The sequence below is a fragment of the Eriocheir sinensis genome, chromosome 44 (genome assembly GCF_024679095.1).
Source record: "Eriocheir sinensis breed Jianghai 21 chromosome 44, ASM2467909v1, whole genome shotgun sequence".
In the NCBI taxonomy this organism is placed as follows: domain Eukaryota; kingdom Metazoa; phylum Arthropoda; class Malacostraca; order Decapoda; family Varunidae; genus Eriocheir; species Eriocheir sinensis.
Genome location: NC_066552.1, coordinates 14,331,576 through 14,346,854, shown reverse-complemented (window position 1 = coordinate 14,346,854; position 15,279 = coordinate 14,331,576). Strand labels below are relative to the sequence as shown.

General features: G+C 44.0%; 1 protein-coding gene across 1 annotated transcript in view; it reads left to right on the top strand.

Annotated features, from left to right (window-relative positions):
- The window catches only part of LOC126980640 (uncharacterized), a 61,254-nt gene that overhangs the window by 33,617 nt on the left and 12,358 nt on the right, over positions 1-15,279 (top strand). The window contains exon 2 of the mRNA XM_050830742.1: positions 12,290-12,453. Within this exon, the coding sequence (XP_050686699.1) occupies positions 12,293-12,453 (161 nt within the window). The 5' untranslated portion in view covers positions 12,290-12,292. The remainder of the gene's footprint in view (positions 1-12,289; positions 12,454-15,279) is intronic.

Genomic DNA, 15,279 nt, shown 5'->3' with positions numbered 1-15,279 from the left:
AAGGAATTAGGTGATGTACTCAGTGACCCACTAACCGATATCTTTAAGATGTCGGTAAATACTGGTTATGTGCCCAGCCTATGGAAAGTAGCTAATGTGACGCCGATTTTCAAAAAGGGGGACAGGTCAGCTGTTTCAAACTATCGCCCAGTTAGCTTAACATCGGTTATAGGCAAGATGCTGGAGTCCATAATAGCCAGGAACATTCGGGAGCATCTAGAGAAACATAGCTTAAGTCACGACTCGCAGCATGGGTTCACGAAAGGTAGGTGATGCCTCACCAATTTCTTGTCCTTCTAAAATAAAGTATTTGAAGCGGTAGACAGAGATGAAAATTATGATGTGATCTATCTTGATTTTAGTTAAGCGTTTGACAAAGTTCCTCACCAACGACTGTTGCTTAAATTACAGGCTCACGGAGTAGAGGGTAAAGTTTTGATCTGGGTCAAGGCGTGGCTTAGCAATAGGAAGCAAAGAGTGCAAATCAATAGTAAAAGATCTGACTGGGGATGTGTTACGAGTGGGGTCCCACAAGGCTCGGTATTAGGTCCACTTTTGTTTATTATTTATATCAATGACTTAGATACAGGAATTAGTAGTGATGTCAGTAAGTTTGCAGATGATACCAAGATCGGTAGAGTAATTGAGTCGGATCAGGACGCTAGTATTGTCCAGGATGAACTAAACAGATTGTATGACTTGGCGGATAAATGTCAGATGGAGTTCAATGTAGGAAGTGCAGTATTCTAACTATTGTTTAAATGACACTCTCATAAGCAGGTCTTGGTGCGAGAGAGACTTAGGGGTCTTAGTGAGCTCTGATCTCCATCCAAGGGCACAATGCATTCAAGCTAGAAATCGAGCAAATAGGGTACTGGGATTTATTTCAAGGAGCGTAAGCAACAGAAGCGCCGAAGTCTTTCTCAAACTATATTTAGCATTAGTTAGACCTCAGCTTGACTATGCGGTTCAGTTCTGGTCACCTTACTATAGAATGAATATCAAAATGTTAGAATCGGTGCAGAGGAGGATGTCTAAGATGATTCAGGGGTTGCGAAACTTGCCATACGAGGAAAGACTCAAACAGTTAAACTTGCATTCTCTAGAAAGGCGAAGGGTGCGTGGAGACATGATCGAGGTTTATAAATGGATGAAGGGCTTTAATAAGGAGGATATTCATAAGGTTTTGTTGGTAAGAGAACCGGGTAGGACACGAAGTAATGGGTTTAAACTGGATAAATTCAGATTCAACAGGGACATAGGATAAAATTGGTTTACTAACAGGGTTGTGGATGAGTGGAATAGGCTTAGCAGTCATGTGGTGAGTGCCAATACAATTGTCACATTCAAAAATAGATTAGATAAATTCATGGACAGCGATATTAGGTGGGGTTAGATACACGGAAGTTTAGGCTCAAAGGAGCTGCCTTGTACAGGCCTACCGGCCTCTTGCAGACTCCTGCGTTCTTATGTTTTTATGTTCTTATGAAACCTGGGGAGGAAGAGCGACGGTGCCCCATCTTGTCTCCGTCAATGACAGTTTGAGTTTGGGTGTCTTCTAGGCCATTCGAGTCGATAGTACATGGTACAGTTAACCCGAGAACGTCGGCAGACCCTTTTCAGGGCTTTCACGAGTCGTAGCTGTGATATGGTGGACCCTAAAAAGGGCTCGCCATAAAACACCTAATTCGAGCTAACTGTAGGCGGTGGTGGCATAGCGCAACCCACCATGAATCCCCTAGGTCATTGTGGTGGGTGAGTGATCTTGAGGAGGGCCCTTTTGTCTTAGGTGGTGCTGTAAGTTCATGGCAGACTGAATTAGCTACCCATCACTTGTCATATTATCTATAGTAGACGACAAGCGACTCGCAGCTAGATGCCCCCCGTCACGAGACTGTTTATTTTGTAACAAACACCACCCAAAAAGAATGGAGTTTGAGTAAATTTAAATATTTTTAACGGCTTTATGGTTATGAGAGGAGTACTCTGATGTACGTTCCATGCTCTTTTCTTAGCCTCAAAATGCAGTGTAATATTGTCGTTTCTCGGCCACTTCTCGGCTTTCCCATAACCGAAGCGCACGGGTTAAGGCCAATGTCCCTCTTACACTTTTGGCTGGGCAGGAGGGTGATTTCCACTTCTTCAGCCTTCTCTTGAAGTTCGCTCTGAACCTATCATCGCGACCCCCCCCCCCCCCCTTCCTATACACCTGCACAGCCCAGGAGACAATAGGAGGAGTGTGGATTAAAAAGGGGAGGCTCTTTCTTTCTGTCTATATATTTTCCTTCTTTATCATTATTCGTTTATTTCACTCTTTCTCTTTCTTTTTTCTTTCTCTTTTTCTTTTTCTTAATCTTCTATATTTCCCTGTCTTTCTTATTCTCTTTCTTTTTTTTCTTCTTGTCTGTCTCTTTCTTTGTCTATGCATTTTTCATTATAATTCTTTATTTTTTTCTTTCTCCTTTCTTTTTTTTCTTTTTTTCTCTCATTACTTTTTCACTTTCTTTCTACATTTTTCTTTCTCCTTCTTTCTTTCTTTCTTTGTCTCTCTATTTACTTCCTTAACCCGTGGGCTTCGGCGATGGGAAAGCCGAGAAGTGGCCGAAAAACGGTAACATTAAACTGCGCTTTGAGACTAAGAAAAGAGCATGGAACGTACATCAGAGTACTCCTCTCATAACCATAAAGCCGTTAAAAATATTTACTTATACTCAAACTCCATTCTTTTTGGGTGGTGTTTGTTACAAAATAAACAGTCTAGTGACACGTAGTATCAAGCCGAGAGTCACTTGTTGTCTACTTTAGAGAATTTGACAAGTGATTACTGTATGGATAGCTAATTCAGTCTGCCACGACCTTACAGCACCACCTATGACAAATAAGCCCACCTCAAGATCAATCACCCACCACAATGACCCAGTTCATGCATGGTGGGCTGCTCTATGCCGCCACCGCCTACAATTAGCTCGAATTAGGCGTTTTGAGCCGAGCCCAGAACTGGGTTCACCGTTTCAGCGGACCGACTCGCGGGAGCCCAAAAATGGGTCCACCGACGGTGCCGGGTCTTTCTTTCCTTCTCTTTATCTTTCTTTGTTTCTCAAAATTTCTTGTTCTTTCTCTCTTTCTTTCTTTGTCTTTCTTTCTCCTTTTTTCTCTTCCTTTCTTTTTTCTTTTCTGTCTTTGTATATCTATCTTTATTTCTTTATTTGTCTTTCATTCTTTATTTATATTCTTATTCTTTCTCTTCTTTTACTTCCTCTTGTTTTGTCTTTCTTTCTTTCTTTTCCCTTCCTGTTTTTCTTTCTCTCTTTCTTTCTTTCTCTTTACTCTGTAGATATTCACGTTGATATGCTAGTGACTGCGTATTAGGGCACCGGAATGCTTCAGATAGTTTATGCGATTATGGCAAACCTCTCTCTCTCTCTCTCTCTCTCTCTCTCTCTCTCTCTCTCTCTCTCTCTCTCTCTCTCTCTCTCTCTCTCTCTCTCTCTCTCTCTCTCTCTCTCTCTCTCTCAGCTTTAACAGTTATGTTGTTAATGATTGTAGAAATGAAAGAGGTGATAATGACGGGGAAAATTATGATAAAATGATATTTCTGTAAGAATTGAGACAGACAAATTGGAGATTATTAGTGTCAAATGAGGTGGAGGAGGAGAAGTGGGCGGAGCTGCGAACCCTCATAAGGCGGGAGGATGGGAGGGGGGAGGAGGAGGGAAGGAGAAGATGAGAGGGATAGAGGAGGGAGGGAAAAGGTGGGAGGAAACAAAGAAGAAAGGCAAGTACGGAAATAAAACTTGAGTAAAAAATGTGTGTGTGTGTGTGTGTGTGTGTGTGTGTGTGTGTGTGTGTGTGTGTGTGTGAGAGAGAGAGAGAGAGAGAGAGAGAGAGAGAGAGAGAGACCTGTTCTCAGAGGCTGACCTCACTCTCTCCATCAGAAGAAATTTTGGAGCTGTTAAGACGGGGACGAGAAGGTGAGGGAGGGCAGGTAGGGGGAGAGGAAGGTGGCTAGGGACGATGAATTAGTAAAAAAAAATGAAAAGACTAGAAAAACAGAGACCCAAGCTCTGGTGGTAAAGGGTCAATGGCACCGACTGTATACAGGTGTCTGTAGACTTACTGTTATAGTAGGATATCAATGTATTATTATTATTATTATTTAATATCACCACGAATTAGGCATACAATTGTCAATGGAAAAAACCCAATTGTAACTCGTCACTCCTTCACGAGAGTCGGACTGACCCACAACGGTAGTCGCTCTCGCTCCGACGCTCCTTGTACATATAGGCTAAGAATATACTCGCCTTAAGGAAGCTGAAGTCTTAATCAACGCCCTTTAAACGCCCCCCGGTACCCCGTTACATATTGGTGGCAACGGTCCCCACCGCGCCTGTGCCTTCGCTACCTCGTTCTCCTCCAAGCTCCAAGCCACGAGAACTCACTAACAAACTCCGAGGACAGGCGTAGAAGGAAGGAAGGAGTCACAAGCCAGCCGTCCGCGGCAACTCGCCAGGCGCCAGCTACAAGCTCTCTCCAGGCTTCAGCTACAAGGTCCATACAGGCGTCAAGCCTCGGGCCACCAACAGGCCTACGCAACCGAAAGCGAGGGCCACAATCTACAAGCCGCCTAACCCGCTACAAGCCAGCCCTGCTACAAGTACTCCAAGCCCTCCGCCCGCAGGAGGAGGCTTGCCCCACTGGCCTTGGAACAACCCTCATGCCCCTCGCACCACAGCGGGCGGCAACGCCGCCGCTGCCGGGAGCATCGGCTCAAACCTCTTCCGGCAAACAGTCAGCCAGGGCACCCGCGGACATCTCCCGGTGACTGCAAGCAGCTACCACTACCGTTCCTGCAAGGCGTCTTCTCAAGAGGTTACACACCCAAGTCGCCTTATCTGCCACCGCGGCACATCTCTCAATATAACAAGACCGCCGCAGCCGTCCTACGTCTGGCAGCAGTGTTCCGGCACCAGCTCACTGCCAGTCAAATCGCTTAGTCAGCAGCTTCCAGCAGCCATTACGAGTCTCCCGATGTCCGCCCTCCCCTCATCTCTCATCACCGCTGCTGCCGCGGCCGAGGTCTCCCGGCGCGACTCCACAGACTGCACGTACATCTACACTACATCAGCTGATTAATCTTGGTATTTGTGGATAATCCCTTCTGGTCAAACTATGCCGGCTCAGCTTATTCCAGTTTTCTTTCGAGCAGAGGCACCACCTTTTTATTTCTGTCTTCCTAACACTGTTAATCAGTCATAATTGTGAGAGTAACGTTCATTCGCATACGATATTGATCCTTTCTTATTGTCTGCTAGCGGTAAAACTGTGATTTCACTGATCATTGTTCATCTTCCTCAGTGTGCCCTGACTCCGTTTTCTCTTCGCCGCTCGGGGAAAACTGGCACCTTAAAGGCATACTCACTTAATTTCTCCTACCCAAAATACCGCATTTTTTTTTATAGAATTATTATGACATTCCATTGTAACCTTAACTTCTATTACGTCTAACAGGCACCTTGCTAGGCATCCTTTCTTGTTTTTAGGGGTTCGGCGCAAACTATTAATTTATGCACGTTACGTTTATTGGTTAATATTTACAGCTATCAAAATATGCTCCTATATTGTAACTGATTTAAACCTTCCGGGTTCGTCTGAATAATTAACCCCCACTCAGCCGATCAAAATGCCTGACGATCCACCTCCCCTCCTTCCTACCGGGGCCACACCCCACTTCCCCCCTCCCCCGATTCGGGTCATTCCAACTCACGCCAGTATTCGGCAGTTCTCTGGCGGCGAGACCGATTTTTCGGCGATACAGTTCCTAGATCTTTGTGAGTCTGCCATCGTAAATTTCTCCATTACGGAAGATCATGATAAAATCGCTTTCATTCGGTCCCGGTTACTTCCAGGCTCTCGGGTACTAAATTTGATATAGTCCTCAGTGTTCGCTTCGGGAGACGTTGGAGTAAACTATGAGGTTTTTAAAAGTAATTTCATAAAAATCTTCTGGGGCGGGAGTAAACCAAGCATCGTTAGACAGATGGCACACACGGTTAAGTGCCTCCAAAAAAAATCCTCAACAAAGCCGATTTGGGACGCCATGATTGAGGCAAATCAGCTGGCGGTTGACTGTGCCTAGAAGACGCGCAGTGGCTTCCAAGGGGCTGTATGCAAAAGCACCAGGTGAAGACAGCCTTCGAGCTGTTTTTTTACTTATTTCATATTTCAAAGAAGAACCGCCGTTCTGCCCTTCCTTTGGCCTTCAAACCGAGCGGGAAGTTGGCTGGCTTCGTCTCAGAGTTAGAAGTCAAGGTTCAAGAACACCCTCACCATCAACCCCTCGCAACAGCCGCAGCATTGCAGGCACAGAGTAAGGCATCTCTCACCTGTAGTTTTTGCAAACAATCAGGACATTCTGAACATTCTTGCTTCGCGAAACGTAGGGAATCAACACACTCAAGACAGGGCTCTGATAGGAGATCAGGAGGTTACTGGGGCGGGCATCATTCATCACACAGGAACCCTAGGCCAAACCATCAGCGGAAGGCTGCCTTTTGCCTTGTCCACGGGAATTGTTTTCATGATTCAGACAGTTGTTCTGCAATACAAAAGGCCAAGGAGGAGCAGAAGTACAAGTCCTCGGCGGACAGTAAACCACACTCCTCCTCTTCTCAGAATAAAAAGACATGACTTCGTGACAGCCCCAAGGCGTACATCCAAGTGTCCCTTAAGGACGATACTAATTGGGAGCAGCTTGACACCGTCATTGCCGCCTTGGGACGGACAAACATAATTGCCCTCCCTTGCAAGGTGGGCAAAATTTCACTCACCTTAGCGGTAGACACAAGTGCGACAGTCAATGTAATCTCAGACGCCGCTTACAGGTCACTGACACGACAGGCGAGAGGGGAAAATTGGCCGCTCCAAGAGAACGACCTGAATGTGATAGGCGTGACGGGCACCACTTTGGGAATCCTTGGGCGAGTACCACTAACAGTCAGCTTACATGAAAAAGTATGTCCCTTTCGAGATTTCTTTTATGTATCTAGCAGGTTTGCCTTACCTGTGGATGGGATCTTAGGATTAAACACCATGAAAGCCTTGCCAATAACCATAAACCCTGAAAGCAACGCTCAAAATCACCAAATGTGAATTCTTAAAGCCTCGGATCATGTTCTTGGGGCATGTTGTGGACGAATTCGGCATCCACACAGTGGACGACAAAATAAAAGCTATTGCCGAGTTCCCTCAGCCAACGTCTGCGGACAAGGTACGGTCTTTCTTGGGCGTCGCAGGTTATTACAGGCCTTTCATAAAGGACTTCGCAGCACGCGCAAGTCCCCTAACCCATCTATTAAAGAAAGACGTACCATTTCAGTGGCTCCCAGCTCAACAAACGAGCTTTGAGGATTTAAAGCATTTAATAGCGTTCGCTAGTCGAGTACTAACAGCTCCGGAAAAGGACTTTTCTGTTACCCACCTAGAGGTTCTTGCCATTGTGTGGACTCTGAAGCATTTTCGAGACATAGTGATGGGGTACAAAATGGTGGTGTATACGGACCACGCGGCCATCACTGATCTTTTCAAGGAAAAAACTTACACGGTCGTCTGGCAGGATGGCTCTTAACGATCCAAGCATACAATCCGGAGATAAAATATATCACCGGGAAGACAAATGTGGTCGCAGATGCCTTATCTCGGAATATTCCGATAGGCGCGATTACCACCCTAGAGGTCATCCACAACTTCACTTCACCTCAGCTACACACTGCTCAGCGAGACCACCCGGTGTGGAAGAGGTTAATTTACGCCCTAGAGTCGGGAGACGAAACAAACCTTCCTGAATTGCCAGTTCCCTTTTCACAATTATTCCTATCAAAGGACAACCTTCTTTGTAGGTCATGGCCAACCAAACCTCTACCTATAGAACAACTAGTCATCCCAGACAAATACGTCCCCGTGACGCTTAAACTGGTCCATGACACACCCATTGCGGGTCACCCGGGAAGAGACACGACGCTATCTGTCACCAGACGAAAATTCTACTGGCCCATATTACGGGTTGATGTAGAAAAACATGTCGCACATTGCGTCGTTTGTGCTAAGCACAAGGGGTCCGTAAAAGGGCCAGCGCCTATGTTACAATATCCAGTACCAGAGGCGTCATGGGATGTTGTTAATATAGACTTATTACAGCTCCCCCAGAGCCAACCTGGTTCGCGCTACTTATTGGTGTGCGTCGACCAGTTCTCTAGGTTTCTAGTTCTAGTGTCTCTCAAGGCCCATGCCCTCGTGACGTACGTGCTGTGTCCACATTCGTCTCCTCGAATTCTTTTGAGTGACAATGGCACCGAGTTTATTAACACAGTATTGAGCGAAATATGCGCTCAGTTTAACATCACGCAATCCTTCATCACAGCTTATCACCCAGCTGCTAATGGGTTGGCGGAGAGGGCTAAGAGGAAAATCTTACAGGTCCTCAGGCCTATCGTGAACGATCTCCACGATAACTGGGAGGATTGGCTATCGCATATAGCCGATTCCATAAATACGTCGGTAAACGACTCTACGGGGAAGTCTTCCTACTACATCTTCTGTTGGGTGGAGAAACGTCTTCCATACGACTTCCTAACAAAACCACAACAACCTCTCTACAGCATTGATAGGTACGCACAACAGCAGATGCATATGTTTTCCAAGATACACTCAGAGGTTAGGTGTACGTTAAAAGCTACGAAGGTTGAAATGATGTCAAAACAACACAAACAGGCCGTCCCGGTGAAATTAAAAGAGGGTGACACAGTCATGATTAAGCAAGCGGAAAGGAGTTCGAAACTGGGGGCTAAATTTGTGGGTCCTTACCGAGTTGTTCGGAATGTCAGGGGAAATCGGTTCGAGGTTCTCGAGTCAAATAGTGGAGTCAGTCTATAAGTTCACAGTGATCGTCTGAAAGTAATTCCCTCACCTTTGGACCTTGATATTGGTAATTCCCCCTCAGAGTCAAATGTTCAACAAGATAATTCCAACACCCATAGCTATAACTTGAGACCACGGTTTTAAATACTTCATTCCCACCACTTTCAGATCATGATGTTGCGTTTTCTGATCATCTTGTCCCTCGGCTCCCTGCTTGCAACGACACCCATCCACCTGAAGCCTGGCGCCCTCACGGCACACATAGGAGAGGTCTTCCTCCAAGAAGATGTGCTCCTCGTAAAATATCCATATACTTCCTTGACCAACACAACTGACACAATCAGGATAGTCTCAGAAAAACTACTCGGCATGGCGGACGCCATACGGGCTACCAAGACTTGGGAATCAAAGACACCTTCTAGTACCAACTCTCTGAATCTTTTTCAACTACTGGAGGATAGGATTCTGTTCTTACGGGGAAACGTTGATGAGGTAGACATGGATTATAGTTTTCACTCAGTTCACTCTCGGGTAAAGAGGGGGCTGCTCAACATCGTTGGGTCCGCCTCAAAGTTCCTCTTCGGTACGGCAACAGACGAGGACGTACGCGTTTTGCGGGACCACTACGCTCATGTACTTTCCTTTGCTGCCCGAAATCGCAGGGTGATCAACGCCAGTTGTAGAAAACTTGCGCTGTTGCGTACTAACATTGAGGAACTGCTAGAGCAGACAAATAAGATGGTAGAGGTTATCAAAATAGTTGTCAAACAGATCGACCAGGTGAATCAGTTTCTCTTCCTAGATCAGGCCTTGCATGTATTGGAAAACGTCATTAACTCTGTCGCAACGGCAAATCAGCAGGTTATTAGCAACATGGTTGATGCAGCGCACGGTAGAGTCACACCTGCCTTGTTCCCTCTACACGGGTATCAAAATTATAGCCTCACACCTTTATTCAACCCAGACATGAGACAATATTTTTACCCCTTGATTGAGTCCAGCCTCACCCCCGATACCATAATCAATCATGTTCCATTTCAGACGGAGAACGTGTTTGAGGCACACGAAATTGTCCCGTTCCCTTTTTCAGCAAAGGACAGTGTGTTAGCCCTGGACACGTCCCCGTCTCTTGTTCTAATCGCGAAGAATTTCGCTCTGTATTCAACGGGTAGCTACTCACTCTTGCAGTATTGCAAGGAGACGGTCTTCAGGCGATTCTATTGCTCTGCGTCTCTCTTTGCCTTCCTACCAGTTCGGGTAGGGGTATGCGAGATCGCCCTCACCCGCGTGAACGCGTCTGACGCTCTTTCCCTGTGCCCTTACAAGCAGCTACCACCAACACCTGTTTTCCATAAGAACTTTCAGGGTCTGCATTATTTCTATTTCCCTCAGTCCTTCTATGTATCGGTCATCTGCCCGGAGGGTACCACTTATCAACGGGTTACTGGTCACTATGCCATAACGGAAGCATGCTATATCCGCTCCACTAACATAACAAGGTACCCGTCCCGGATCCGTCTGGTTTTCACGGCCAATATTTCCCATCGAGTGTTTCCACTACGGTCTCTCGATAACATTTACTTCTCCAGCATCTCTTATGTGACTAATTCCCTTAATTCATTGTCTTTCGCAAACAAAACAGAGTTTGCGGAAACCCTGGAGGAAACGCTGCCTGAATACTTGCATCGTCCCTACTTGTACCCTGGATTTTTTGTAACAATGTTTCTGATGTTCGTCAGTCTCGTCGTCATGTGCTACCTTATTAGGAGGAACTCTGTCCTGCACGATTATTTGGTTGTGCAGACACGGCGACTGGATGCAGGGAGGCCACTGGCAAGGTAGTTTTTCCTTTTCTCAAGCAAGTCAGATGACAGAAACCTGGCATTCCCCTGCTCCTATACTTAACATTGTACTATGTTGCACTACTGTATGTTGCACTACTGTATTTTTTTTAGGAGCTAGTTGAACGTTTCATTGTCTGTAACTATGCCAGTCGATAGCCTCTTATACATGTGTCCTTATATTTATCTTTTGAGAGATTTCTTATGTTTCATGTCACACACGTTGTGTTTTACCTCTCCCTATTTATATTATGACTACACATATGTTCTTACATAGCCAGTGTTTTAATGTAATTGTATCATAGGCAGTCTGCTTAACAAACTCCCACTATGTATGTTAATGGTAACTAGACTGCTAGTTAGATTTTTGTATATCGCGAGGTCGCGATCACTGGTAGGTAACCGAGCAGTGTTATAGTAGGATATCAATGTATTATTATTATTATTATTATTATTATTATTATTATTATTATTATTATTATTATTATTATTATTATTTAATATCACCACGAATTAGGCATACAATTGTCAATGGAAAAGACCCACGACAGATAGATCACGCCACCTTATAGGAATGTCGTCCGTCAGTGTTTACCGTCTCAGTTCGTATACAACGCATTTCATAGTGCGTGGAGGTCACCTTGACGTACGTGACCAATTGTAACAATTATTTTCCAACCTGTAACTCGTCACTCCTTCACGAGAGTCCGACTAACACACAACGGCAGTCGCTCTCGCTCCGGCGCTCCTTGTACATATAGGCTAAGAATATATTCGCCCTAAGGAAGCTGAAGTCTTTATCAACGCCCTTTAAACGCCCCCCGGTACCCCGTTACATTACTAGATGAAACAATATATTATTAGGGGCGAGGACATTGATATCTTTGAGAATTTCATATACCTTGGTAGCGTAATGCAGAACAACGGCAGGTCACACAAAATTATATTGATGGCTGGGAGAAGACTGCTTTGCACAGATAAGGTAGAGAGAGGTGACAGGGCACGGCATGCTAACATACAAGTCCATGCGCTTGCAAATCTTTATAAAAAAAAGTCGCATCAGCTGCTATTTACTTATCATATAATTTGAAGTGATCATGTCAATTTTTATATATTATTTCTAAGAGAATCATTACTGTATTCTTGGATTGATGCGATAGATATTATAATTAACTTTAAATGCACGTGTTATACATTTTTCACTCATTCTTCTATGCGTTCTTACTTATATTCTATCACTGCAGATACTCTCCCCATATAAAAAAAAGCATTCACAAGTATAGAAGTATATGAGTAAATCATGGGATTCAAAAATTACTTCATATATATATATGACTTATAATGGTCTTTTACTACAAATATGAATGCTATTATTATATCTTATAATTGGCTTTATAGTACAGGCCTGAGCCTGCCGTGCAATAACTTACATAATTCATACAACGCCGAGGAGGGGGTTGTGCCTTAGAGATATCGGAAAAAATCAGTTTGTAGAACAATGTTTTCATTCTTAAAAGCTCTCTCCTATGCAGACCATGATTCGTTCAGCGGCGTCCAGGGGGTGTCGGGCGTGGGCCACAACATTCACTAAGGCCAACATCACCACCACCACCAGCACTGGGACGTCCACCATCGGCACCAACGTGAAACGGGGGAAACGACTCCCCCACATCGCCACGTCCAGTAAGCCGGCAGGGTGAGTCTTCGTGCTGGAGCGTTCTTCGGGCCGCTCCAACTCATCGTGGCATTTTTGGTATCAGATAGGTGAAATATGAATATCTCACAGGTTCGTCCGCAGTTATTTTTTTTCAAGAGGGGCAGGGCCAGCATGTTTTACGTCCTATACATAAACACATCAAGTTTCATATCTTCAGTTTCCCAATATTTGCACCACCAGGTGTCCTCCTAAGGTTTTAATTACTATTAATTTTGTCATAACTTGCAAACAAAAGTGTGAACGAGAGTACGACCGATCTCCAAGGGTGGAACTGCCGTGGTCGGACAGTCTGCCTACGGGTAGTTTAACTACCATGACAATGTGCCTAGCGGATATTATACCTATGGACAATGTGCCAAACGGATATTTCGCATTGCTAAAAACAACTTTCTTCATTTGAATCAGAAAAAAATATATATATATATATATATATATATATATATATATATATATATATATATATATATATATATATATATATATATATATATATATATATATATATATATATATATATATATATATATATATATATATATATATATATATATATATATATATATATATATATATATATATATATATATATATATATATATATATATATATATATATATATATATATATATATATATATATATATATATATATATATATATATATATATATATATATATATATATATATATATATATATATATATATATATATATATATACACACACCCACCCACACACCCACACACACATCACCACCTCTCCTCCTCTAAACCTCACCGAAACACAGGTCTCTGAGGCTACTGACAGCAATCTCTACTCTATTCCCTTTTACTATATCTATCCTAAATGTCAATCCAAAGCTGGATGATGCGTCTACGTGCTCAACGACATCACTTACTCTCGTGAATTTTCCACCATCTGGCTAAGATTTCATTGTCATTCTATTACTAAATACATCAGTGCTGTTTATCTCTCACCTAACTCTACTAATCATGTAAAATTCTTTGACTATTTGAACTCTAAATTGGAGCACATCTTGACCCACTCTCCGTTCGCTGAAATCTCCATCCTAGGAGATTTCAATGTTCACCACCAGCTTTGGCTTTCATCCTCTTTCAATGACCAGCCTGGTGAACAAGCCTACAACTTTGCTCTCCTCAATGACCTAGAGCAGTTGGTTCAGCACCCTACACGTATTCCCGACCGTCTTGGAGACCGGCCCAACATACTAGACCTCTTCCTTACCTCTAACCCTTCTGCTTACTCTGCCAAATTGTTATCTCCGCTGGGCTCCTCCGATCACAAACTTATTTATGTATTATGTCCAATCGCTCCTGTACACCCTCTGGACACACCGAAGAGGCGATGTTTCTGGCATTTTGCTTCAGCTCGGTGGGTCGACCTGAGGATGTACTTTACCGACTTCCCGTGGAATGATTCTTGTTTCCAGGATAGAGACCCCTCTGTGTGTGCTCAGTGCATCACAGAACTGATTGTCTCTGGAATGGAGGTATACATTCCACGTTCTTTCTCTACTCCTCACGCTAAAAAGCCTTGGTTTAATCACGCTTGTTATCGTGCTGTCAATGAAAGAGAGGCAGCTCACAAAAGGTACCAGAGCGTTCAAACTAATGCTAATTATTAACTTTACATTTCTGCCCGGAATCGTGCCAAATCTCCGACTAACCAAAAACTCTTTCATTAATAGAAAATGCCAAAACTTTGCTTTCTCTAACTCTTCCCGTGACTTCTGGCATCCAGTGAGAATTATCACTTCCAACTTCACTTCTCCATCTTTCCCTCCACTCCTCAGTCCTGACGGCAACACTGCCGTTTCATTTATCACTAAGGCTAAACTCTTCTCTCAAACTGTTTGTAAAAACTCCACTCTGGACGATTCTGGGCATATTCCTCCTACTCATCCCACCTCTGACTCTTTTATGCCTGTTATAAAGATTCTTCAAAATGATGTTTTCTATGCCCTCTCTGGCCTCAATCCTCAGAAGGCTTATGGACCTGATGGAGTGCCTCCTATTGTCCTTAAAAACTTTGCTTCTGTGCTGACACCCTGCCTGGTCAAACTCTTTCGCCTCTGCCTGTCAACATCTACCTTTCCTTCCTGCTGGAAGTATGCCTTCATACAGCCTGTGCCTAAGAAGGGTGACCGTTCCAATCCCTCAAACTACCGTCCTATAGCTTTACTTTCTTGTCTATCTAAAGCTTCTGACCTTCTATCTGATCGCCAGTATGGGTTCCGCAAGGGGCGTTCTACTGGTAATCTCCTTGCCTTCCTAACTAATTCTTGGTCATCCTCTCTAAGCCGTTTCGGTGAAACCTTTGCTATTGCGCTGGACATATCAAAAGCTTTTGATAGGGTCTGGCACAAATCTTTGCTTTCCAAACTACCCTCCTACGGCTTCTAGCCTTCTCTCTGAACCTTTATCTTCAGTTTCCTTTCTGACCGTTCTATTTCTGCTGTGGTACACGGTCAGTGTTCTTCCCCTAAACCAATTAACAGTGGTGTCCCACTGGGTTCTGTCCTATCTCCCACTCTCTTTTTGTTGTTCATTGATGATCTTTCCAAAACGAACTGTCCTATCCATTCCTACGCCGATGATTCCACTCTGCATTACTCAACTTCATTTAATAGGAGACTCATCCACAGGAACTTAACGACTCAAGGCTGGAGGGAACAGAACGCCTAGCCTCAGATCTTACTATTATTTCCGATTGGTGCAAGAGGAACCTGGTGTCCTTCAACGCCTCAAAAACACAGTTTATCCACCTATCCCCTTGACACAATCTT